The sequence below is a fragment of the Mobula hypostoma genome, chromosome 4, assembly GCF_963921235.1.
Source record: "Mobula hypostoma chromosome 4, sMobHyp1.1, whole genome shotgun sequence".
Lineage (NCBI taxonomy): Eukaryota > Metazoa > Chordata > Chondrichthyes > Myliobatiformes > Myliobatidae > Mobula > Mobula hypostoma.
Window position 1 is genome coordinate 7,882,282 of NC_086100.1, and position 26,797 is coordinate 7,909,078.

General features: G+C 46.0%; 1 protein-coding gene across 3 annotated transcripts in view; it reads right to left on the minus strand.

Annotated features, from left to right (window-relative positions):
• Window positions 1-886: 886 nt before the first annotated feature.
• The window catches only part of LOC134345111 (choline-phosphate cytidylyltransferase A-like), a 108,296-nt gene continuing 82,385 nt past the window's right edge, over window positions 887-26,797 (minus strand). For 2 of the 3 annotated variants that reach the window (XM_063045283.1, XM_063045280.1), the window contains 5 exons: window positions 21,236-21,387; window positions 19,324-19,402; window positions 13,172-13,314; window positions 9,999-10,187; window positions 887-9,162 (listed from right to left, as the gene is read on the minus strand). In XM_063045283.1, the coding sequence (XP_062901353.1) occupies window positions 8,965-9,162; window positions 9,999-10,187; window positions 13,172-13,314; window positions 19,324-19,402; window positions 21,236-21,387 (761 nt within the window). In that variant the 3' untranslated portion in view covers window positions 887-8,964. The remainder of the gene's footprint in view (window positions 9,163-9,998; window positions 10,188-13,171; window positions 13,315-19,323; window positions 19,403-21,235; window positions 21,388-26,797) is intronic. The other variant, XM_063045282.1, reaches the window with a different exon arrangement.

The following is a 26,797-nucleotide window of genomic DNA, read 5'->3' on the forward strand; positions in this document are numbered from 1 at the left end:
AGGTTAATTCCCGGGATGGCGGGACTGTCATATGTTGAACGATTGGAGCGACTGGTCTTGTATGCACTGGAATTTAGAAGAATGAGAGGGGATCTGATTGAAACATATAAGATTATTAAGGGATTGGACACACTGCAGGCAGGAAGCACGTTCCCGCTGATGGGTGAGTCCAGAACCAGAGGCCACAGTTTAAGAATTAGGGGTAGGCCATTTAGAACAGATTTCAGGAAAAAATTTTTCACCCAGAGAGTGGTGGATATATGGAATGCTCTGCCCCAGAAGGCTGTGGCGGCCAAGTCTCTGGATGCTTTCAAGATAGCGGAGTGAAGGGCTATGGGGATAAGGCAGGAACTGGATACTGATTGCGGATGATCAGCCATGATCACAGTGAATGGCGGTGCTGGCTCGAAGGGCTGAATGGCCTACTCCTGCACCTATTGTCTATTGTCATTATTCGTTAATTTATTTATGGTAATATTACTTTATGTGTCGTGTGTGAGTTATATGTGCACGTTGGTCCACAGGAGCATTGTCTCGTTTGGTGACAACGTGTACATGTGTACAGCTGAATAACGATGAACTTGATTTGAAGTTGACATACAGCTCTGTGCAAAAGCCCTTGGCGTCCCAGGTTTATTATACGGTTTCAGAAGAAATGGGCTCAATGGCACCCTGATCTCAACATCAAGGGTGCCTGGAGAGACAGAAGCAAGTGAGGCAGCCAAAGTCTGTAGAACTGTGGCAAGTTCTCCAAGATGCCTGGAACAACCTACCAGCCGAAAATGGCACAACAGTGTACCAAAGAGAATTGATGCTGTTTTAAAGGCAAAGGGTGGTTAGACCAAATACTGATTTGATTTAGTTTTTGACTCTCTACTGCTCTTTACAGCAATTTTTTTGATATTTAGAAACTTTTCATTTAATTATTTTTGAAAGCATCTTCACTTTACAGAATTTTGTAACATACATTTAAGACTTTTGCACAGCACTGTACATCAGTGATAATAAACCTGATTTTGGTTTTGCCCTCACTGTGACAATGAACACATTAGCTCACTGTAAGAGAAAGCAGACGAGAGGCAGAATATAATAACACTGCAATTTAATCTGACACCGTTTAACAGCTGCAAGTTGATTAAAAGATCAGCACTGAATCCACTTACTTACAACATGTAACAAATATCTCAGTTCAGAGCCAAACCCATAAACCATCGTGTTTCAATTTTGGAAAATTAAACCCTTCCCCTCTGAAGTGGAACCAGAAGTCTTAATGATTGTAAAAAGATGGACTTTTTTTTTTAAACAAGGTTCATGTTAAAACAATCCACAAGAAACAGGGTTTGGCTGTTGCATAAATTAAAAATAAGACAAGTTCGCACTGCCACACCAACTCTTCCTCCTCCCCCCCCTCCATTGAGTGGACTGAACCATTGTCCCAAACTTTTATCTTCACTGTCAACCGAAGACCACCAACCCCATCCACAATACCCAAATGGTGGGTGCTTCCAGAATGGAATAATGGTGGGACAGCAAGCCCTGGGCCTCTCCACTGGATACAGGCTGGCTACGATTCGACAGATTGCTGCCTTGCCAAGTCCTGGCCAAGTTCAGGGTAACGAGTCTATCCACCTGTCACCCCCCCTCAAGCTCACCGCCACGAGGCGACTGGCGCGGTCACCAAGTAACTTCCGCGAGGCACCAACTTAATCCCCGAGAGGCTGGGGATGCTGGCCAGTTGGTCACTTGGCTCCAGGCTGTTGCTGAACCTGGGCGGCAGGGCACGATGACAGAAATATATTTTGCTTCATTCAGAGATAAGAGTGCGGAATAGGCCGCGCTGCCAGCGACCTACCTATTTAGCCGCGGCCTAACCACGGGACAATTTACAGTGACCAATTAACCTGCTAACTGATACTTCATTGGATTGTGGGAGGAAAGTGAACCACCCGGAGGAAATCCACATGTTCACAGCGAGGACATAGAGACACTTTACAGATGACATCGGAGTTGAACTCTGAACTCCGACACCCTGAGCTATAATAGAGTTGTGCTAACCGTGGTAGAAAGGGGGAGGGGGAGGGGCTGCAGGGGACAAACACAGGGGAATGTGTGAGGTGGGGGGGGGGGGGAACAGAGGGATGGAGTTGCAGGATTGGACACACAGAGACTACTGTCCCCGCTCAGCATTCACAGTGTTCTCTCTTCTGCAACATTACCACAGTGACAATACTGTACTGGCTGCAAAGTACACCCTCCAGTTCCTTGGGAGAGGCACTACACTGCATTTTAAGCACCTTTAGAAAGCCCAGCTCAGAGCAGAAGGCTGGGCAGTGCTATGCACCCATGCTACGAGAACACAATGATAATACTACTCTCCTTCAGCCATACACAGTGCAGGGGGGTTAAAAAACCTGCTTTAGTTAAAAAAATATAGAGTAAAACTTTGACAGAATCTCAAGAAGTCAGAAATTAAACAGGACCATAGTTTCAGAATCTGACAACTTGTGCCAGGCGTGATGAGTTGCTCCAGCATTTTGAGTGTGTTACTCTGGCGTTCCACTGTCTGCAGAATCTTTAACACAAGGGATTCTACAGATGCTAGAAATCCAGAGTATCACTCACAGAACACTGGAGGAACTCAGCAGGTCAGACAGCATCTATGGTAAGGAATAAAGAGTCGGTGTTTCCGGTTGAGTCTTGCTGAAAGGTCTAGGCCTGAAACATCGACTCTTTATTCCTTTCCGTAAATGCTGTCTGACCTGCTGAGTTCCTCCCGCATAAATCTTTTTATTTATTGAGATACAGTGCGGAACAAATTCTTCCAGCCCAGCAATCCGCCTATAGCCCAATGAGAGGACAAATTACAATGACCAATTAACCTACAAACCAGCACGCCACGTGGACAGTGGGAAGAGACCCACGTGGTTCATGGGGAGAACTAACAAATTCCTTACAGACGGCACCGGAATTGAGCTCGGAACACAGAAAACCCTGGGCTGTAACATGGTCACGCTGACCACTACACTACCACAGCATCCTCGTGTGTTTATGTTCCAAAAACTCGTGACAGGGAAACCTCCCCTGCGATATTCGTAATGTTGTTATTTTATTTAGTTTAGTGATACAACGCAGAGTAGGCCATTCCATCCCTTCGAGCCACACCATCCCAGCAATCCCCAACAAACCTGATTAACCATTACCTAATAACAGGACAATTTACAATGACAAATTAACCTACCCAGTACGTCTTTGGATTGTGAGAGGAAACAGAAGGACCTAGACAGAGAGACCCTTTTCAGAACGACAACAGTATTGAAATGCAGAATGCCCCGAGCTGGAACAGACTAGCCACTTCGCTACCATGGCACCTTATAAGGGGCTGGTGATTTCTCCAGACATTTAACGCCATCACACATTTACGTAGCAAAGGGATTCCAGGTGGTGAATAAAAAGTTCATTCACATCCAGGGAAGTTACAGTTGTCAGTTCCGATAAGGGGTCAGAATCAAGATCACCACGTCCTGATGTTCAGGTATGAACCAGCTGTACATATACAAGGTGCAATTGTATATCCAACAGTTTCCTTTTCATTTATGTAAATTTGTGCAGAGGGTCGAGGTAGATACAAAATGAATTCCATCAGCTATGTTGGATCCAACTGTTTAATTCTTAGTTTCTTTGCAGTTAATTAACTGTCCACTTGTATATACGTAGTTTTTATATACACTAACTGCTTAGTATGCTTCCTAGTGGTTACAGAATGTATATGTAGTTGTTTAGTGTGTCCCCTAGTGCTTACAGTTGTATGACTCTGGAAGCTTCTCTTGATATTGCATTATTTGAATAGGAACTGACTCCTATCTGCAAATTTGAATGGAAGTTTTCTTATCTACAGTTCTGTGCAAAAGTCTTAACCATATATTTATATATCTAGGATGCCTAAGCCTTTTACACAATACTGTGATGATTTTATGCATTGCACTGTACTGCTGGCACAAAAAAAGTACTTCACAACCTTTGTGAGTGATGATAAACCTGATTCTGATGTGGGTCTACATTGTGGACAGAGAGTGGGATGGGGAAAGGGAGAGGGGAATCATGGTTGGGATAAAGGGAAGGGAGAGGCGAGGGAGTGGGAAGCACCAGAGAGACATTCTGTAATGATCAAAAAGCCAGCTGTTTGGAATCAAATCACCTGCCTGGTGTCTCAGGGCTGGGTGTTTCTGCAGCCACACCACCCCCCCCTCTGGCACTCCTCCTCTGTCACCTGTCCCACACTCCTCCCACAGCGCTCCACCCTCACCATTCCCAACATCCGTTGCTCCCGCCAGATTAAAAAACCCACTCTCCACTCCAATTGATAAATACAGTACTGTGCAAAAGTCTTAGACACCCTAGCTATAATTATATGTGCCTAAGTTGTTGGCACAGGAATGTATGTAGTATAAATAGAGGTGAGCATGCCGGGTGTCATCTTTAAGTCTTGGCTTTGCCCTCTGCCGCTAGCTTCTTCTCCAGTCCTGATGAAGGGTCTCAGCCCAAAACATTGACTGTTTACTCCTTTCCAAATGTGCTGCATCTTGTGTCTGTTGTTGGGATTTCTAACATCTGCAGAGCCTCTGGTCCTGTTACTCTGTGTTTCAATTTTCCTTTCTTCTATCTAAGCCTACTAAGACAATCATGAAGCAACAGGTTTTGTGCCTCTTTCCTGACTACCGAAGGAAACATCTGAATCCAACACCTACCAGAGTGCATGCACTCCTCTTGCCTGCAAACATCCTTCAATAACACCGGTAACAAGTGCCTACTTCAATGGGCAGATCTCGCCGTCCGGATGCCTAACTCACGTCTCCCCAGACAGATCCTTTACCCACAGTTGCAGGAAAGTCAGCGAGCCCCTGGTGAGTGAAGGAAACGTTTTCAAGATAACATCAAAATCGGCCTGAAGAAATTCCGCACAACATTTAAAAACTGGGGAGGCATTGCACTCAATAGATACCCCTGCAGGAACTCTGCTCAAGAGGGAGCTGCACTACATGGGAGCGACCTCCGCTGTGCCACAGAGAATGAGGCAGCTGTGAAAGGTGACACTGAACCAAAGACCCATCCACTAACCACAGCCACCACTTACTCGTGCCCCCATGGCACCAGAATATGTGGATCCCAGATCGGCCTCTACAGCCACCTGAGGACCCATCAACAGGAGAACACCGCACTCAACTCGAATGATCGCTCTACAACTATAATGTGCAACTTGCTTTGATAAACCACCTTAAATATACACTGCGCCAACCAGCAACACCTACACAACGTGCAGTGAGTTAAATTAATGGTCTCCAAAGACCCTGGAGATTCAGATTTAAAGATGTATTCAATGTATATTAAAGGATTTGTAGGTGCCTTGCATACACAAAAGATTCTGCAGATGCTGGTAACACACACAAAATACTGGAGGAACACAGCAGGTCAGGAGGCACCTATGGAGAGAAATAAACAGTTGATGTTTTGGGCCAAGATCAAGCTAACAGGAGTCACCTGCCACTCATTTCCAACTCATCGCCTGCACCCTAAACCCGGATCTCACCCACATCCACAATCCCTGTTCAAAGCAGCCAGCATCAACCGTTTGCTCAGAGCCTTCAGTTGCTTTGTTGCCAACGAAGGCATCACAGTGGTGTAATGGTTAGCACAATACAATTACAGCTCGAGGCATCAAAGATCAATCCGGGTATCCACTGTAAGGAGCTTGTATGCCCTCCCTGTGAACCACATGGTATTTCTCCTGGCGCTCCACTTTCCTTGCACAGTCTGAAGACGTACCGGTTAGTAGGTTCATTAGTCATTGTAAATTGTCCCATGATGATGTTCAGGTTACATCAGGGGTTGCTGGGCAGGGCGGCTTGAAGGGCTGGAAGCACCCATTCCACGCTGTATCTCTAAATAAATAAATAGATAAATAAATAAATACATCTAGTGCCTCTTTTGTGGCTTGTTATTTTGCAGTTGGTTACTAAAGTTATTGCTCACCACTAAGTCAGCTCCACTACTTTGATTTTGGGTCATGCCTCCTCAACATTTCCTGACCAGATGAGTGAACAAAGATTGAAGCTGAGGGCTGGGTTTACATAAGTTGCAGGTGATGAGCTGGAAACACGTGGCAGGTGTTAGCTGGGTGGGGACCTGCCAACAGGCCTGTCACTGCACTGAGCAGCCTGCCTGGGCAAACTGCACCCACTCATTGCCCTGTCCCCCTACCCCCGCCTACCTCTGGCAGCACACCGCCTGCAGGACGACAGCCAAGTATTGTTCAGTAAGGGGAATCGGTGTGAACGCACACAGGAAGGGCTGAGGGCATGCTTTTACAATGAGAGTTTTTAATTTCAAAGAAGTGCAGGGCATGTTTTTTTTTAAAACACAGATTCCTAACAATAAGCACAAGAGATTGCACAGATGCTGGAAATCCAGAGCAACCCACACAAAATGTTGGAGGAACCCAGCAGGTTACGTAGCAGCTATGCAGATGAATAAACAGCTAATGGTTCGGGCTGAGACTCTTCATCAGAACTGTGAAGGAAGGCAGCAGAAGCCAGCCTGTACCCCTTCCACTCTGGCTTCTGCCCCCTTCATCTCCAGCGTGTTTGGACAGATTAGACAGTTATCTTTTCCTCGGAAGAAGCAGAAGCCGAGGGGAGATCTGTCGGAGGTTTATAAGGTTATGAGAGGCATAAAAAGAGGCAATATCTATTTTCCCCACAGTTGAAATGTCTAATACCAGAGGGCATGCATTTTCACAGAGGGCATTGGAGCAAATGCCAAACCAGTCAACTAGATTGTGCAAATTAGAATTAAGTTCGTTGAGGTCAAAAGTCAGTAAGCTATGTTGTAATGTTATAAAACTGTAGTTAGGCTGCATCTGGAGCATAACACAGAGTTCTGGTCGTCCCATTATAGGAAGGATGTCCAGGCTTTGTAGAGGGTGCACAAGAGGTTTACCAGGATGCTGCCTGGAGAGGAGAGAATGTGCTATAAAGAGAGGTTTGGCAAACTTGCATTGTTTTTCTGGACTGGCAGAGGCTGAAGGGAGATCTGATAGGTGCTTACGAGAGCCATAGATAGAGTAGGCAGTATCTTTTCCACAGGGTTGAAATGTCTGATACTAGAGGGCATGTACTTAAGGTGAGAGGGGGTAATTTTAAAGGAGATGTGAGGGGAATTTTTTTTTAAACTACACAGAGAGTGGTGGGAGCCTGGAATGCACTGCCTGGGGTGGTGGTAAAGGCAGATACATTAGAGACTTTTAAGAGACATTAAGATAGACACATGAATGTGAAAAATATGGAAGGATATGGACTTCGTGCAGGCAGAAGAGATAGGTTTAGCTGGCCATTTGATTACTAATTTAATCGATTCAGCACAGCATTGTGGGCCGAAGGGCCTGTTCCTGTGCTGTACTGATCTATGCTCTAAGAATCTCTCCCTACATCTCTGGCTCCCTCTCCTCTCACGTCACACGCGGCTGAGGTTCTGCGCTCCCTAGAGTATCAATAGCACTGCTCCTGCCCCCCTGTTTGTGGTCTTTAAGAAGCATTGGTACCACGTGCTCCAGTTTCGGAATCCCCTTCCACACTTTCCCATAAACTTGTCACTCCAGGACCCTGCAGTTAGTGGCAGCATACCCTCATCTAAAGCAGCTGTTGATATGTGCGATACCTCCCCACAACGGGCACATCTACAGAGAAAACATCACCCACCACCAACGATTCCCCCCCCCCCCCCATCCAGGCCATGCTCTCCTCTCGCTGCTGACTACAGAACGGAGGTACAGGAGCCTTAGGTCCCACACCAGCAGGTTGAGGAACAGTTATTACCCCTCAACCATCAGGCTCCTGAACCGGTGTGAATAACTTCACTCACCACAACAATGAACTGATTCCATAACCTTTTGACTCACTTTAAGGACTCTACATCTCATGTTCCCAATATTATTTATTTACATATTTACCCCTGATTTTGTTTTTCTATTTGTATTTGCACCACTCGTTGTCTTGCACATTGGCTGTTTGTCGGTCTTTGTGTGTGATCTTTCACTGACTCTACTGTGTTTCTTTGTATTTACTGTGACTGCCCACAAGAAAATGGATCAGGCTGGTATATGGGGACATACACGTGCTTTAACTCCGTGACAGGTGGTTCCAAGCCCGGTTGCAAAACCAGGAGGGATGGCCTAGCAGCCCCATCGCATAAAAACCCAGGGCTACAGGAATGGCAACAGAAGCTCCGAAGACCTCATTCCTGGGAGCAGAAGATCTTAGACACAAAGAAAATGGGCTACGTGAAAGACTGGCCCAGGACAGAAAACTCTGGCGAGCTGCTGTCAACTTCTATGTCCCAGTAGGTGTGACGGCCGTACCTCGATAATAAATTTACTCTGAATTTTGAAGCAATTCAGCTGATCTGGGATTGGAATGGATTAATCCCTCCATGACATGGTACGTGGTCCTGTAGGGTCGATTGCAGCAGTGGGGAGTGTTTGAAACCTCCCCACACTGGGTTGGAAAGATAGGTACATTTCCGGCCACACCCACCCCCCCCAAAGATACGCAGAAGTTCCGATCTCCAACCCCAACTCTTGAGAGATGCTGTGGCGCAAGGCTAAAATATCAAAGAAAAGCTATTTTTCCTTGTGATGTTTTCAAGGAATTTTCTTTTTAATTAGTTTAATATGCTTAAAAAGAAAAAAAAAGCAGTTTGCATAGTTTTTGAGCTGTTTCTCTGTGGAAAAATGGTTGTTTTAGATCCCAAGTCCGACTTAACCCTGCTTGTTCAGATCTGTGAAGGAATACTTGTCCCACTACTGCAGCCTCTTGGACAACCAGAGGGAATTGAGGGAAGGAGGAGAGGGAGTGGTGGAGGAGTGAAGACTTTGGGAAGGAGAAAGAGAAAGAGGGAGAGGGTATCGCACCGTTACTCGGTTTCATCATCACTGGTATTGTAGCCGGTTGCATCCAAGTCTGACTTCGGCGAGCAGGGCGGGGAGGTCTTGGAGAAAGGCCACCGGAAGGAGGGCGAGGGGGACCGCTCCCGGGTTGGACTGCTGCTTGGGCTCTGTTTCGGCGTGATGACCTGTAGCATTCGGCCTTTGCCCTCCTTCAGCATGTGTTTCTAGAGTTTCAGGAGAACAGGGAGTGAGCGAAAAACATCAACCACATTAGCATCAGAATCACTGTAACAGTGTTTGTATTTATGGGGTGGTTTAATGTCATAGAGTTATAAAACGCGACAGCACAGGAACAAGCTCTTTGGCCTATCTAGTCTGGTCTAAACTGTAAGTCTGTCTAGTCCCATTGATCCACACCAGACCATAACCCTCCATTCCATTTTTCCCCTCAGGTTGAATGAGATTAGAACCACAGGTCATAGGTTAAGGGTGAAAGGTGAAATATTTAAGATTAACCTGAGAAGGAACTCATTCACTTAAAGAATCGTGCGAGTGTGGTGTAAACCTCTCTAACATAAAACATAGGACAAAATGCACCCTTCCCACCCACATAAACTTCCATTTCTCTGTCATCCACGTGCCTACATAAGGTTCTCTTAAATGCCCTGATGGTATCCGTCTCTACCACCACAGCTGGCATCGCATTCCACACACCCACCACTCTCTAACTTTGAAAGCTGAACTGTTTAAGGGGAACATGAGGGGGAACCTCTTCAGAGGATGGTGAGAATGTGGAACCAACTGCCAGTAGAAGTTGCTGATGTGAATTCGATTTCAACATTTAAGAGAGATTTGGATAGGATACATAGATGGGTGGGGTACGGTCTAGGTGCAGGTTGTTGAAACTAGGCAGAATAACAGTTCGGTATGTACTAGAGGGGCCGAAGGGCCTGACTCTGTACTGTAGTGCTCTATGACTATGCAGAGCAGGGAAGATGGGCCTAATGCCTGACTTTTGCTTATTTTTATATTCTGTGCTGTTTGTTACTCAGGTGCTTACCAAGGCTCCTTCAGGGCCAAACATCTCCAAGAAGTTTCCAATGAACTCCCTCGACTTTTCCTCCCACTTTTGAATCAGGTCAATGCTCTTCTCCTCAACTTTCTGCACAAACTCCTTCGACTTTTCTTCCACGTCCTTAACCTTCTGTTTGACTTTGTCGACCCGCTCCTGTAGGTTGTATTTCTTCTCCTGGAAGGCAAGAGCGTGCCAGAGGTAGTGAACAGGCTGCGTTCAAAGGGCAACAGAGACTATAAGACCATACAACATAGGAGCCACCTATAGAGATATGTAATAAAGTGGTCACTAAGTGGATCTCTTACCCTTATTTACCCTTATTGCTGCAGACGGATGAGGCGGTCAAGTCACTGGGTATATTTAAAGTGGATGTCGACAGGTTCTTGATTAGTCAGAGTATCAAAGGTTACAGGGAGAAGGCAGAGCAGACTCAATGGGCCGAATGGCCTAATTCTGCTCGACTTTCAAACGTACACCAGCTCATACTTGTCAAGATTTAATTGCATCTGCCAACCCTCTGCCCAAATTTTCATGTTACCTATATCCTGTTGTGGACTTAGACAACCTCCCTCGCGATCCACACCACCAGGTATTCTTATTTCATCTGCAAGCTCACTCATCATAGCTCACAGAAAATTAGAAGCATGTTTATAATCACTGATATACAGTCAGTGGCCACTTTATTAGGTCCATGTGTACAACAGCTAATATCTAATCAGCCAATCACGTGGCAGCTACTCATCGCATAAAAGCATGCAGACATGGTCAAGAGGTTCAGTTGTTCAGATTGAACATCAGAATGGGGAAGAAATGTGATCCAAGTGGTTTGACTGTGGAATGGTTGTTGGTGCCACAGGGGATGGTTTGAGTATCTCAGAAACTACTGATCTCCTGGAATTTCACACACAACTGTCTCTAGAGTTTACAAAGAATGGTGTGAAAAACGAAAAACAACATCTAGTGAGTGGTAGTTCTTTGGATGAAAACACCTTGTTAATGAGAGAGGTCAGAGAATGGCCAGACTGATTCTAAATGACAAGTGGTCAACAGTAACTGAAATAACCACACATTACAACAGTGGTGTGCAGAAGAGCATCTCTGAAGTGGACGGGCTACAGCAGCAGAAGATCACAAACATACACTCCGTGGCCACTTTATAGATACAGGAGGTACATAATAAAGTGGCCAGAGTGTGTATTAATAATACTGTATGTGTAAATTGTTCAGTGAGTTTCCCAGTGGTTACAGTTGACTATATTTCTCTGGAGGGTTTGAGCAGCGGGTGTCATATATCCAAATTTGACTATTTTGCTGGCTAAGTGTAATGAATAGGATTCTTTTAATAAATAGTCAGGTATGAGAAGAGCACAATAATTATTATTTTTCTTTCCTTTGTCTTTCACCACGCTTCTTCTACCCTCTTCTTCTTTGTAACACTTAATAAAACAACAGTAAGCAACTAGTTTGATGCCTTATTCTTGACTTACTAAGAACCTTTGAATCCCAAAAATATTAGGATCCAACATGCCTTTCGGTGGATGTACAATGCAGGAGTTAATACCAGTACACCTTCAAAAGGCGATGCCTCAAAAAGGCAGCATCCGTCACTAAGGACCCCACACGCCCAGGACGTGCCCTCTTCTCATTGCTACCATGAGAGAGGAGGTAGAGGAGCCAGAAGACACACTCAGTGAGTCAGGTACAGCTTCTTCCCCGCCACCATCAGATTTCTGAATGGACGGTCAACCCACGAACTCTATCTCACTACTTTATTTTTCTCTCTTTTGCACTACTTATTTAATATAGGTGCGTGGCCAAGTGGTTAAGGCGTTCGTCTAGTGATTTGAAGGTCGCTAGTTCGAGCCTTGGCTGAGGCAGCGTGTTGTGTGCCTGTATGGGTCCTAATGCCCTTCCCTTGGACAACATTGGTGTCGTGGAGAGGGGAGACTTGCAGCATGGGCAACTGCTGGTCTTCCGTACAACCTTGCCCAGGCCTGAGCCCTGGAAACCTTCCAAGGCGCAAATCCATGGTCTCACGAGACTAACGGATGCCTATATATATTTAATATAATTTTAAAAATGTATATACTTATTGTAATTGATAGTTTTTATTATTATGAACTGTAATCACTGTTCTCTCTGAACTGCATGGGCATACAGCCTTGCAGTAACTGAAATGTTTCCGTGTCCATAGCCTTTGTTGCCGCACAGCAGGAACTTTTTTTTTACATATATGGGTGATTGATAAATTCGTGGCCTAAGGTAGAAGGAGTCAATTTTAGAAAACCAAGCACATTTATTTTTCAACATAGTCCCCTCCTACATTTACACACTTAGTCCAGTGGCCGTGGAGCATTCGGATCCCTTCTTTGTAGAAGTGGTCCACAGCAGGGTGATTGATAAGTTCGTGGCCTAAGGTGGAAGGAGATGAGTTATTAACTTCAAACTTTCTGCGTTATCACTCAAAGAGTTGAACTGCATGTGCATGTAACAAGAGCGTCTTGGACCTCCAGCTGGTCCACAGCAGGAGTGATTGATAAGTTCATGGTCTAAGGTGGAAGGAGATGAGTTATACAGCTCTCATTACATGCACGTGCAGGTCAACTCTTTGAGTGATAATGCAGAAAGTTTGAAGTTAGTAACTCATCTCCTTCTACCTCAGGCCACGAACTTATCAATCACCCCTGCTGTGGACCACTTCTGGAGGTCCAAGACACTGACTTCTACAAAGAAGGGATCCGTATGCTCCACGACGTTTTCTAAAATTGACTCCTTCTACCTTAGGCCACAAACTTATCAATCACCCCTCGTAACATTAATAAAATTTTGAAATCTATATTTAATTAACTAATGAAATACCATGTAATTAATAAAACATTAATGAATATAATCCATCAATTTTCTAAATAATATAAAACATTTAAAATGCTGCAGCTTTCAGGGTGTGTGACTATTTCCTGCTGAGAGCAATGGTTGGTCCGCACAACTATAAAAAAGTTCAGAGGAAATTTTGCAATATACTGCTGTTGCAAAATACAATTTTCACAACATATGCCAGTGAAACTAAACCTGATTCTGATTCTTAATCACAGTCACCACTTTCAGTCCCTTCTCCCCCAGCCCAACAGGTTCCATCGCCAATCGCCACTCAAACTTACATTTATAAAGCTGACATTCAGTTCTTTGGCAGTATAACCACGTTGCAGGTTCCGTCGTACATACACATCATAATCCCGCACTATTCTGGTAATGATGTCCGACGTGGAGATCCCTTCTGTTCTCTGTGTCGGGGCAAACATCCCTACAAGTCATGCAGAGTAGAGACACTGTTATGGCTTCACTGGGCTTTGAAACATACCCCGCGTTCCTCAGAATGACAGAGCTTCCTCCGATCATCTCCATTCCCCATCTTGGTTACCCTCCCACCCCTTCGCTTCTCACCGTCCTCTTGTGCCTCCCTTCATTCCCTTTCTCCCATGGTCTGCTCTCCTCTCCTATCAGATTCCTTCTTCTTCAGCCTTTACCTCTTCCACCCATCACCTCCCAACTACTCACTTCATCCCTCTTCTCCACCCATCTTCCCCCTCACTTGGTTTCACCTATCAACTCCCGCATCCCCCACCCTCCTATTCTGGCTTACTCTCCCTTCGTTTCCACTCCTGATGAAAGGTCTCAGCCTGAAAGGTCGAATGTTTAATTCCCTCCATAGATGTTCCCTGGCCTGCAGGGTTCCTCCAGCACTTTCTGTATGTGTTCCTCAATGTTTTTGAAAGGACTCTGGTGAAGGCATAGTAACTGTTTTGCTGGAGTTATTTGGAACACATGTTGTTACAAGGCACATTTTAGAACAGGGAACACACATCAAAGTTGCTGGTGAACGCAGCAGGCCAGGCAGCATCTCTAGGAAGAGGTACAGTCAACTTTTCAGGCCGAGACCCTTCGTCAGGACTAACTGAAAGAAGAGTTAGTAAGAGATTTGAAAGTGGGAGGGGGAGGGGGAGATCCAAAATGATAGGAGAAGACAGGAGGGGGAGGGATGGAGCCAAGAGCTGGACAGGTGATTGGCAAAGGGGATATGAGAGGATCATGGGACAGGAGGCCCAGGGAGAAAGACAAAGGGGGGGGGGGACCCAGAGGATGGGCAATCTTCTCCTATCATTTTGGATCTCCCCCTCCCCTTCCCACTTTCAAATCTCTTACTAACTCTTCCTTCAGTTAGTCCTGACGAAGGGTCTCGGCCTGAAACGTCGACTGTACCTCTTCCTAGAGATGCTGCCTGGCCTGCTGCGTTCACCAGCAACTTTGATGTGTGTTGCTTGAATTTCCAGCATCTGCAGAATTCCTGTTGTTTGCATTTTTAGAACAGGGATTCCACTCTGAGACATTAAACTGTCCCACCATCCTCTTTGCTTCCAATCAGTTTTCGAAATGCTGACAATGCCAGCATTTATCGCCCGTCCCTAACTATCCCCTGAGATTGTTGACTATTCTCTTCCATCGACACAGCCCAACCTGCAGAGGTCCTCCAACATTTTGTGTGTGTTGCTCTAGGTTTCCAACATCTGCAGAATCTCCAGCATCATCAAAATCACAGTCTTCTATGTCAGCATCATTTCCCATTGTACCCTTTAACACCCAGAAATCTAATAACCTGTGTAACGCTCGCTTTGCCAAGTGGCATGATCTCGGGGTGATAACCCCCTGCCCGGCCAAACCTTAGCACTCTTGTTCGGGTGGATGCTGCGTGTTGTGTCCCCTGTGTAACATCAGTACCCCGAAATAACATTCAGTCCACAATGTACAGTTAAACGATTAAGATTTTATATTTAAGTATGGGGTTAGTAGAGAAACAGAAGAAAAGGAAAACAAATAAAAGGCGCCGATAATCTCATAAACATGTCCAGTGCACAAACATTGGAGCTCACTGATTTCCTTTCGCTGATCCTCCTTCGCTCGTTGTCGACACTTGGGCTCCCGCCCCCAGCCAGTCCCAGCGGGTCCGGCAACCGTCTCCTCAAGCCACATCTTCTCCCTTCATCCTCCTTGCGCCTTCTCTCCCAAGCCCGCGCAAACTAACAGCTTTCACACAGACAGAAAGAATAACATCTGTCCCAATTGGTTAGCAAATGAATGCAAGAACCGTTATCACTAACTGCTATAGAGAACCACTGTCTCAGCAGTTAACTGTACAGAGAAGCCATTTTATTCCCCTTAGCAGTAACATAAAAGAAGAAACCCTTACACTCTCCCCCGACCAAATTTAGTCATGTCCTCATGACTTCTAAATAGCTCACCAACCCTTCCTGCAGAGACAAAAACCCAAACAGTGACATTGCTCCCCAAACAGTAGACCTTATGCCCTGTTCCCCAGGCACTACATAGGCCAACCTATCTGGGAGTTTCCTAATCCTCCAAGACCTCCATACCACCTCACCTAAACCCTAATGCTCAGACACTACTGGGGATACCTCGGGTTTGCTTGCCAAATCCTCTCTCAATCTCTCACTCATGCCTCCACTGCAACTCGCAGCCCCCTGTCCCATGTCTGGGGCACCACTTCTTTTCCTTCAGGGTCCTGCTGTAACCCAGGCTGCCCACAGCTAGCCCTCCCCACTACACCTGACTCAGTGGGAGAAGGGCCAAAAGCCTCTTCCTCAATCAAGAGGAAGTTAGCAAAAGGCAGCATGAACCACACGTCCAGCACATCATCCTTCGAATCCGTAGTCTTCCCCATCTCCTCAATCGGTAGCTGCTGTTTGATTTTCTCCAAACTGAAGCACTTGGCCTGGACTGCCTCTGCAGCCTCTTCAGCCCCTGTAATTGAGACAACAGCTTCTTCTTGGACTCCTCCAACTCTCGCCACAGTCTCAGCAGTTCTGACTCCTGCCTCTTGGCCATCTCAATCTGGGACACAGTTACTCCACCAGCTTCTTCCACCGCAATCAGAAAAAGTTCTTCCACTTGGTTTAAACTGTCGATGGTCATCTTGAGGTTCCCTTCAAGCTTCCACTTCCCTCTTCCGAGATCTGTCCGCAATTGCTTCACCTCCTTGGAAGTGTAGTCAAACTTCCCTCTCTGGGCTCTCAGTTCTCTGTTGACCTTCGTCAGACAGCTTCCTTCGTCTTCCCCAACGTGCAAGTCTTCCAATCTTTTCCGGATTAATTCATCAGTAAGTAGCCGTAGTTTCTGCTCGAAATTCCAGTTCTCCGTCTCCACATTGACGAGCGTGGACTCTAAGTCTTCAAGGTTTGTCCCAAAAGTGCGGCACTCAGTCTCCAGCCTGCAATTCCGAGCGCTCAGTTCAGCGGTGCAAATCCCCTCTCTCCCCAGTGTCTCATTCCGATTGACGACCTGGGTTTCCAGCCGCAGGTCCACCACCGTCTGTTCCAACACCAGGAAGTTCAACTGGTATGTCGGGTCATTTCTCTCAGATTGCACCAAACTCCGCCCGCCAAAAACTCCTCCACATTTTACCCTTCGCCTCTGTCGCTTTTCCCCCCTCCCTTTCTTCTCCGAGGGAGGGTAGCCACACAGCAGCAGATTCAAGAGCTGCCGCACTTTGCCGTAGTCCCTGGCGAACCTCAGGAATTACCATAGAATTCCACAGCTGAACACAGAGCACGCATGAACGGCCTCTTTCTCCAGATCTGGCACTCGTCCAAAGAAAGTTCTAATTCTTTAACTCTTTGTCGCCCGGGCTTCGGCACTCGCCTCACGTCATCGTCCCCCAAGGCAAATCCAATCCCTAGGCGATCATCCACATACGCCAAAAATCCAAACACCTCCACATCCCCCATGGTCTTCCCCATGCCCCGTGAGAAGGTTGCAGGGGCTCCGGATATGCCCTGTGGCATCTTTTCGGACCGGAAAAATCCTAGGGGACCTATAACGGCCATCTTCTTGTCGGCCTCACTCATCGGGATCTGGCAACATCCACTCCTCGGATCCAGCACATTAAGCCACGTCGCACCACACAAACAGACTACTGCGTCTTCGGCCCTCAGGACCATATTCTGGTCAATGACAGTGCGCCTGTTCAGAGACCTACAATCCACACACACGCTGCCTACGTCTTCCACAGCTACAGGGGGCAGTCGCCGCGACCTTTCTCTCACCAAGATGTCTTCAGCAGTCAACTCCCCTCCCCACGTGGTACGTCGGAGCGTCCACTAAGAGGGTCTCACCCTCAGATTCTTCCCCCAGGCTGTACCACCATTGGGTCTCGTTTAAATTCGGTACAGGCCCAATGCTGCTACACACGTCCTCACAAGCAGCTCGAAACACTGGGTGCAGAGACAACGCCCCCAAACAGCTCTCACTCGCCTCCTCCTGGCAGGTTCCCATGCGCCTCCTCATCAGCAGGGTGTTGATCCCCTCCAGAATCGAAACACTGCCTGTCACACCAGGGTCCAGACACATCAGCATTAACGATTCTCGGCCCTCTGACACCCACACATTGGCCTCCAAGAACTCCAGTTGCACTGACCCATAATCGTCTTCTGAATAATCCCCAGCACTGAATTCCAAATTCCCAGTGCCCTGAATGGTGTCGAGAGTAAATGCTTCAAATACCGGTTGTAAAACAAACCGTACAGCAACTCGAACTACACCCCGGTGTCGAGGATGGCTTTAGCATAGCTTCCATATATCCGTAATGACACACGGGGGCGCGGTCCCTCTAAGCCTTCAGAAATAAGATCTTTCCCTTTCGGAAGTTCCTTGGTACATTGCTGGGAATGTGCTCCCCCAGAGACCCCAAGCCGTTCCCCCACTGGGCCTTCACTAAGTTTCCCGACACCTCTCTGATCAGCTGAACAACTGAGAGAGGGGCTGATCCCATTAAGTGATCCCCCTGGCACTGCAAGCAATTTAGCTGTCCCCCTAGCTGGAGAAGATACACTGAAAACTTTCCCCCAATCTCCTGACACAGGGATGGAAAGCCCCCCAGGTGCTGTATGTTACTTCCAGTCGAATCAAATGCATTTTCCCCCGCTCAAAGATAACTGGCAGCTGTCACAACGGGGCAATTGAACCTTACAGTTCTAACACTGCCAACAGCCTGCCTACTCAAACTTTCAACCAATCCCTGTCGCTTTCCCTCAGCCGAGCACTGCCACTCACCTAACAACTGAGAGGTCCGCTCCGCCCACGCCTCCGTCCCTTTAGGGGTAGACATTGTTCCAAAAAACAGGCGGACCCTGCAATAGTTGGAACATTCCGACCACTCTTCACCCTCCCTCCTGACAGCATGGACAGCCCCTGGCCCCGCCTCACCTGGGGCACCAATAGACACTGACAATCCCACCTCCGTTACGTCAGCGCGAGCCCGCGCTGAAGCAAGGTCTGAACCTGACACTTTATCAAACTTTTGCGCTGCGGTTTCAACTTTGCCATCAAAAATCGAATTAACAATTCATCCAAGGTATACTCATGCACCCCACTCAACCCGTTACTAACCGCAATCCCCAGAGACACACATCACTAACCGCAATCCCACAGAGGTACACATTACTAACTGCAATCCCCAGAGACACACATCACTAACCGCAATCCCACAGAGACACAGTAGCACTGATTTAAACAGGGCAATCACACAGCACCCCACTGAATCAAATCCACAGACGAAGCCCCCAAATGTAACACTCGCTTTGCTAAGTGGCATGATCTCGGGGTGATAACCCCCTGACCGGTGAAACCTTAGCACTCTGGTTTGGGTGGACGCTGCGTGTTGTGTCCCCTGTGTAACATCAGTACCCTGAAATAACATTCAGTCCACAATGTGCGGTTAAACGATTAAGATTTTATATTTAAGTATGGGGCTAGTAGAGAAACAATAGAAAAGAAAAACAAATAAAAGGCGCCAATAATCTGATAAACATGTCCAGTGCACAACGTTGGAATTCCCGGATTCCCTTTCGCTGATCCTCCTTTGCTAGTCGGCCCCTGGGCTCCCACTCCGAGCCCAGGCCCAGAGGGTCCGGCAACCGTCTCCTCAAGCCACCTCTTCTCTCTTCATCCTCCTCGCGCCGTCTCCCCAAGCCCGCGCAAACTAACAGCTTTCACACAGACAGAAAGAATAGCATCTATCCCAATTGGTTAGCAAATGAATACAAGTCCCGTTATCACTAACTGCTGTAGAGAATCACTGTCTCAGCAGTTAACAGTACAGAGAAGCCATTTTATTCCCCTTAGCAGCAACATAAAAGAAGAAACCCTTACACTTGTGCTTTCAACAAACTTAATGAAGGAACTTCTACAACCACCTGGGGTTGTGGTGGAGGCACTTTCCTCAAGCACTATAAACACATACCTGCTTCTTTAATGTGTTTGTAAACATCATCACTTCCTGCAGAGGAATATGGGATATCATCATGAGCTACAAAGTCAATCTGTAACAGAAAGAAATCTTCAAAAACTTGCTATTAAATCAACAATAATATTAAGAGCATTTATTGGAGATTTAGACTGAATAGATTAGAACTTTATTCTCTGGAGCACAGGAGATTGATTCAAGATTGTTTAAAGTTTAATGTCATTTCCTTTGTAAAGCTGACATTCAGTTCTTTGGCAGTGTAACCATGTTGCAGGCTCCTCTGAACGTACACATCATAATCCTGCACAATTCTGGTCATGGTGGAGATCCCTTCTGTTCTCAAGTGTAAAGGAGAACAAAGTAGTTATTACTTAAGATCTGAAGCAGCACAAAAAAAACAACACAGTAAGATAAAGAACACAATAATTAGGGAAAGGTGCCTCTCTGAACAGTGTGAAACTGTCATCGTTATCAGCTGGCCCTGATGCATGGGCGACACAGGAGGAACATAGCGAGAGAGAAGGCAATCCAGTTGCCTGAGTCCATTCCATCAAGTCACTGAGATAATGCATGTCACATAGCCCAACTACAACCTGTAAAGTTCAAAGTCATTTTATTATCAAGTACACGTATGCCACCACATACAACCCTGAGATTCATTGTCAAAAATAATAAATAAATAAGCAATAAATATTGAGAACACGAGATGAGTCTTTGAAAGTGAGTCCTGTTCAGTGGGAAAAGTTCAGTGATGAGACAAGACATTCACTCACTCCCCCAAGCAGTAAGACTGATCAACACCTTCACCCGCTAACCCACCCCTCCACACCCCCAACCACCACTACTTTATCATTTCCTGTCAGTCACCTTATGTACAGACACTCCTGTGTCTAGTGTCACTTTATGGACATAATATCAATCTATGTATATAAGCTATATCGTGTATTTATATTTATTGTGTTTTATTATTATTATTGTGTTCTTTATCTTATTGTGTTTTGTTTTGTGCTGCATCAGATCCGGAGTAACAATTATTTCATTCTCCTTTATACGTGTGTACTGGAAATGACATGACACAATCTTCAATCTTGAAATCTTGCCTTGACCCATTTTACTCTCCTCCGTCACCCTTCAGGCAGAAGATACAAAAACCAGGAAACACGTACCGCCAATCTTAAGGACAGCTTCTCCCCCACTGTTATAAGATTACTGAACAGTTCCCTAGTATGACAAGATGGACTCTTGACCTCACGGTCTACCTCATTATGACGCTGCACCTGCACTGCACTTTCTCCGTAACTGTAACACTTTATTCGGCATCGTACTGTTTTACCTTGTACTGTTTCAATGGACTGTGTGATGATGTGATCTGTAGAAACAACATGCAGGACAAGCTTTTCACTGTACCTCAGTACATGTGACAAAAATTAACTAAGGACGTGGAGAGGACGTTTCCAGTACTGGGAGGGTCTAGGACCAGAGCACACAGCCTCAGAATAGAAGGACATCCATTTAGAAGAGAGATGAGGAGGAATTTCTTTAGCCCGGGATTGGGGGGGGTTGCTGTGAATCTATGGAATCTGTTGCCACAGATGGCTGAGGAGGCCAAGTCCTTTTGTATATTTAAAGCAATGATTGATAGTTTCTTGATTATTAAGGGTGTGAAAGGTTACGGGCAGAAGGCAGGAAAATGAGATTGAGAGGGATAATAAATCATCCATGATGGAATCGCGGAGCAGACTCAATGGGCCGAATGGCCCTATTCTGCTCCTACATCTTTTGGTTTAAACCTCTCACATTCTTAGGCTCTGCCCCCTCCCCTCCCAGGATTAACCAGCAAAAATAGTTTGTCTCCATTGAAAATGACCCAACAGTCTGGGATGTGGAAGCAGCTAATGAAGTACCTTACCCTGTGCATTTCTAGGAACTCGGGAGACAGTGACCAGGGTGCATTCCGGACCACCTCATCCACATAGCGACAATGCCTGACTGCATCGTACCTCTCTGCCTCATTCATCACAGTGAACCCTTTGAACTGGTGGGTCAGGTCATCGTTGCACACTGCAGAAACAAACAGGCATTCTGTCATTTACCTCAGCTTTGCAACTAGACCAGAATACCGCCAGGGAAAACTGCAACATCCATTCAAAGTCTCACAATCATGGAGTTATACAAAATTCAAAGTACGTATACCATATACAACCCTAAGATTCACTCGCTTGCAGGCATCCACAGGAAAAAAACGAAATACAACAGATTCCACGAAAAGGCACACATAATAAAGACTGACAAGCATCCAATGTGCAAAAGAGGACAAAGTGTGCAAATAACTTTTTAGAAAGTAAATAAATAATATATATTTTTACTTTTAGAGCCACAGCGTGGAACTGGCCCTTCTGGCCCACTGAACCGCGCCGTCCCAGCATCCCACCTATTTAACTCTAGCCTAATGAAATGACAATTTCCTGTACGTCTTTGTGGGAGGACACTGCAGCGCCCAGAGGAAACCCACATGCTGATCAGAAGGACGTATAAACGTCTTACAGAGGATGCCAGAAGTGAACTCCGAACTGTAATAGCGTTGCGCTAACTGCTACACTACCGCATCATTATTCAAAGATTCAAAGCACATTTATTATCTAAGCATGTAGGCAGTATGCAACTCTGAGATTTGACTTCCTACAGGCAGCCATGAAACTAAAAAAAATGTTCGAAGGTCCAAGGGTTCATTTATTATCAAAGTACACCACTCTGAAATTCTTCTTCTCTGGATAGCCACGAAACCAAGAAAGGGAAAAAACAGCAGCACAATCATCCTTCCTCCTCACACAAAAAAAAACAAACAAGAATAGAACAGGCACATTGAGCCCGCAAATGACCCTGCCCCGTACACAAAAACACAAGAAAGATCGGGTGAGAAAACACAGAATAAAAAAAACTATAAGACTAAATAAAAAGGTCTACCCTCTAAGTCCATATCCAAAATGCAAAAAACCTGGGTAACGTTCTCCAGGCACAGCGGCAGGCCTTGCCATCTCTGGCAGCAGAGAGACGCCACCAACAGTTATAAAGGCCATCTCCCCTCCCTTGTAGCAGAGCGATCGCACCAGCAATCAAAAGGCAGGCAGCCAGCAGTCACCTTCCGCATTCGCCACGATGTTATAATCTCTCCCTTGTTGCTTTAATCGGTGAACAATGGAAGGTTTAATTGGTGAAACGGAGTCGAACATCGGCTGACACCCCTCCCCTCAGCCTTCTTCCCATGAGGCTTGCACACGCTGCCTCTGTCTCCCGGAATCCTCTCAGAGACCGCGACAATCTCCAATCTGCAAATCACAGGCTCAACATCCCATTCAAGACAGAAAAAGCAAACGTAAAAGACATAAAAGAAGTGAAATGTGTGGTTTCATAACTTATCCACAAGACGTTGACCAATGGGGCGTCATTATGCAGGGGCCATCTTGACCGGAAAAAACATCATTCAAAGAAAACATCAAGCACCAAATGCACAAAAACAAATCGCGCAAACAGCAAAAAATGAGTGAATAACACACAGAATATTGAACATCAAACCGCAGAGTCCCTGAAACATAGAAACATAGAAAATAGGTGCAGGAGTAGGCCATTCGGCCCTTCGAGCCTGCACTGCCATTCAGTATGATCATGGTTGATCATCCAACTCAGAACCCTGTACCAGCCTTCCCTCCATACCCCCTGAAACGGTCTAGGAATGTTCAGTTTAGGTCAGTTCAGTTAAATTTAGTGCTGCGTTTGTTGACTGCAGGCTGCAGAGCCAGCACCCACCCCCCAAGTCAAAATGGCACAGAATAGCAATAAAAAAGGATTAACCAGAAACACATATAACATGAACTGCAGAGTCCTTTGAAAATAAGTCCAATCCACAAACCACACCAATCAAACCTTGTCCAGGACCCAGAACTCCTGCACCTTCGTCTAGCAGCAGCGATAGAGAAGGTGAGAGAGACTGGATAAACACAGGCAGACAGCGCTGAACACACACTCGCCTTCTGCTTTCGTGTTCGCTGATTTCAATCTCACTCGACGCTTTAATCGGCGAGTTGGTCAAGACCTGGAGCTGATCATGGTTTCGAGCTCTGCCACTAGGCCACGCACTCCATTCCCAACCTCGCTCTCAACCAGGCCGAATTCCCTCGAACACAGCAAAAGTTCCAGATCATTCCACTGGCCCAGAAACACATTACCAAAATGTAAATTACAGGCTGCAATTGCACACAGATTTGTAGCATAAGTATGTCTATCGTATACAATCTTGAAATTCATTTTCTTGCAGGCACCCACAGGAACACAAAGAGATACAAAAGAATCCACAAAAAAACACACACATAACAAAGACTGACAAACATCCAATGCGCAAAAGAGGACAAAGAATGCAAATAATTAAAAAGTAAATAAAGTAATACTGAGAACATGAGATGCAGATTCCCCCGAAGTACATCCACGCCCACAGTCTGTAAAACTTGTCCAGGAGCCTGACAGCTGTTCCAAAACCGGCTGTCATGGGGACCCAAGACTCCTGCACCTCCCACCCAATGGCAGTAGCGAGAAGAGAGGGAGTTGGGTCAAACAAAACCAGATGGGATGGGCTGAGGCGGGGGATGGAGTTCGTTTTTCGCCTTCGGGCCTCATCGCTTTAATCTGGCTTGATGCCTGGCCAGGCGTGCTCCTGTCCTCTGGCGTTGGCCAGTCTTTGTCTACTTCAAGGTGATGTACCTGTATTCCTGAGAGTCAAGTTCACCAAATCCTTCAGGAAACTGTAAAATCACTAGATCGTTTGGACGCTTCAAAAGTATGTTTATTAAAGGGAAGTTATAACCTGCGAATTGCAGTGATCATAGTTCAGAAGAAGTATATCTCATAAAATATATAGTGGTTTTGTGAGTTGCCTGCAAAATGTCGCCATACATCGCTAGTGCCATCTTGGCACGGAAACAGACCCTTTGCCTCTGTTCCAAAATGACCATCAACAACCCACTCACACTAATCCTATTCTAGCCACACTCCCTGCAGATTCTACAACTCACCTGCATGCCAGGGTCAATTTCCGGCAGCCAGTTACCCTCACCGACCCTGCATGCCTTTGTGATGTGGGAGGAAATGACATCAAGGATGCGTAATTTTAAGGAAATTACCTTCCCCGGCAACAAGGACATCTTCAAAAGGTGATGCCTTAAAAAGGTGTCATCCGTCATTAAGGACCCCCATCACCCAAGACATGCCCTCTTCTCATTGCTACCATCAAGAAGGAGGAACAGGAGCCTGAAGACACACACTCAACATTTTAAGAACAGCTTCTTCCCCTCCGCCATCAGATTTCTGAACGGACGATGAACCCATCAACACTACCTCACTATTTTTTTGCTCTCTTTATGCACTTTGGGCAGCGAGGTGGAGATACATCTTTAATGAACGGACAATGAACCCACATACATAACTTCACGGTTTCTTTCCCTCTTCTGCCCTCTTTTTGCACTACTTAATTAATTTATCTTCTGCTAAGATGGTGGTGCGCATGGTCACAGCAGCCACTCCGGGTCTAATCAAAGGTGCATTTGTTCGTCCTTTATGTCTCTTTTATGATTGCAAGACACTGCAAGTTATCAAGAACATCAGGTACTGCAGGTCTACCCATCAGCGAGTTGCTCAAAACCGATGGAGCTGGATTTGGTGTGGACCATGCTGCTGCCTACCATAGGTGGAGGTAGAGGCTAGTACATTAGGGGTATTTAGATAGGCACAGTATGATAGAAAGTGAAAGGCTATGTGGGAGGCAAGGGTTGAATTGATTTTAGAGTAGATTAAAAGGTTGGCACAACTTTGTGGGCTAAAGAGCCTGTACTGTTCTATATTTTATGTTCACAGGGCCATCCTTCAGCAAAAAGGGTATATTTTGGGTGTCTGGAGATTGCAGTGTGGCCTTTGGGACAGATAACTGTATTGAAGGGCGGTAGGGTGGAGATAAGTTCTTACCAAAGGAAGTGTAAGACACTCCTTCCCTCTGCTAGCTCACACGTCACCCTTGGGCAAGGTGTAGCACCTGGTGTAACCCCCCCGATTAGGGTCATGAGAAGCCATGGGAACAGGTGGTGATGGTTGTATGAGCAGCTGGTGCATATCACAAGTCCTGGTTATGCGACCACTGACACCAGGAAGACAATCTCTGAAGAGTATTGATAATAGCTGGGGTCACCCGTCTTGTAAAGACACTGCCCCGCAGGCAATGGCAAACCAATTCCGCAGAAAAGTTTGCCAAGAACAATCATGGTCATAGAAAGATCATGATTGCCCATGTCATATGACTCTGCACATAATGAATGAATGAATCAGTATTGAATACTGAATCAGTATCAGTATTAAAGGCGTTCTGCTTGTTGGGATTTACCACCACTGTAAATATGCAATGCTGTAAATTTACCTGCCTAGATTCCAAGTGACAATAATTTACCTATTACAAATCTCCTAATCGCCAGCTGGATTTATCAAGAGGACCATTGCTTCCTCACCTTCATTCTTCAGTCAAGAGCTCTAATTACCCAAGATTTCTATAATCACACTTTTTGACCTTTCATACGTTTAATAGCGGATGCTAAACTGGTACCATTTGTGTTCCAAGGCACAACGTACTTTGGTTTAAAAGAGTAAAGTGGAGGTTGATAGATTCTAATTAAGTTAGGGCAGAAAAGGTAATGGGGAAAAGGCAGAAGAATGGGGTTGAGAGAGAACTAGATCGGCCATGATCAAATGGCAGAGCAGAATTGATGGACTGAATGGGCCACCTCTACTCCAATATCTTGCGGTCTTATGGTCTAATAGCGGCACAGCGAGCATGCTGGACTCTGTGCTGGTTTGGGGCTGGCCCCTGCAGGCCGAGCCTCCCGTCAGTGCCGCTCACTCCCTGGACGAAAAGCTAGATTGCCTTCACCTGCGACCGACCCCAGCTGCGTGCTTGTTCTTGCAGAAACGTGGCTCCAGCACAACATCCCATTCACCATCAATCTTCAGGCCATTCCACTCACAGAGTTGTGCTGATATAAATTTTTGACTTTATCTGTAACAACCAGATAAACCTCTACTGCGCCCTCTCCAAAGCCTCGACATCCTTCCTATAACGCGGTGACCAGAAATGTATGCAACCTAATAAAGCTGCAACACAGCTTCCTGAATTTTGAACTCAGTGCTTCGACTAACAAAGGCAAGCTTGCTATATGCTTTCTGAAACCACCATATCAACCTGTGTAGCCACTTTCATGGAGCTTTGAATTCGGACCCCAATATCCCTCTGCTCATCAACACTGTTAAGCATCTTGCCCTTAATAATGTACTGTCTCTTTGCATTTCCAAGGTGTAACCTGCTGCGTTCACCAGCAATTTTTATGTGTGTTGCTTGAAACACTTCACATTTGGTGGGGTTAAACTCTATCTGCCATTTCTC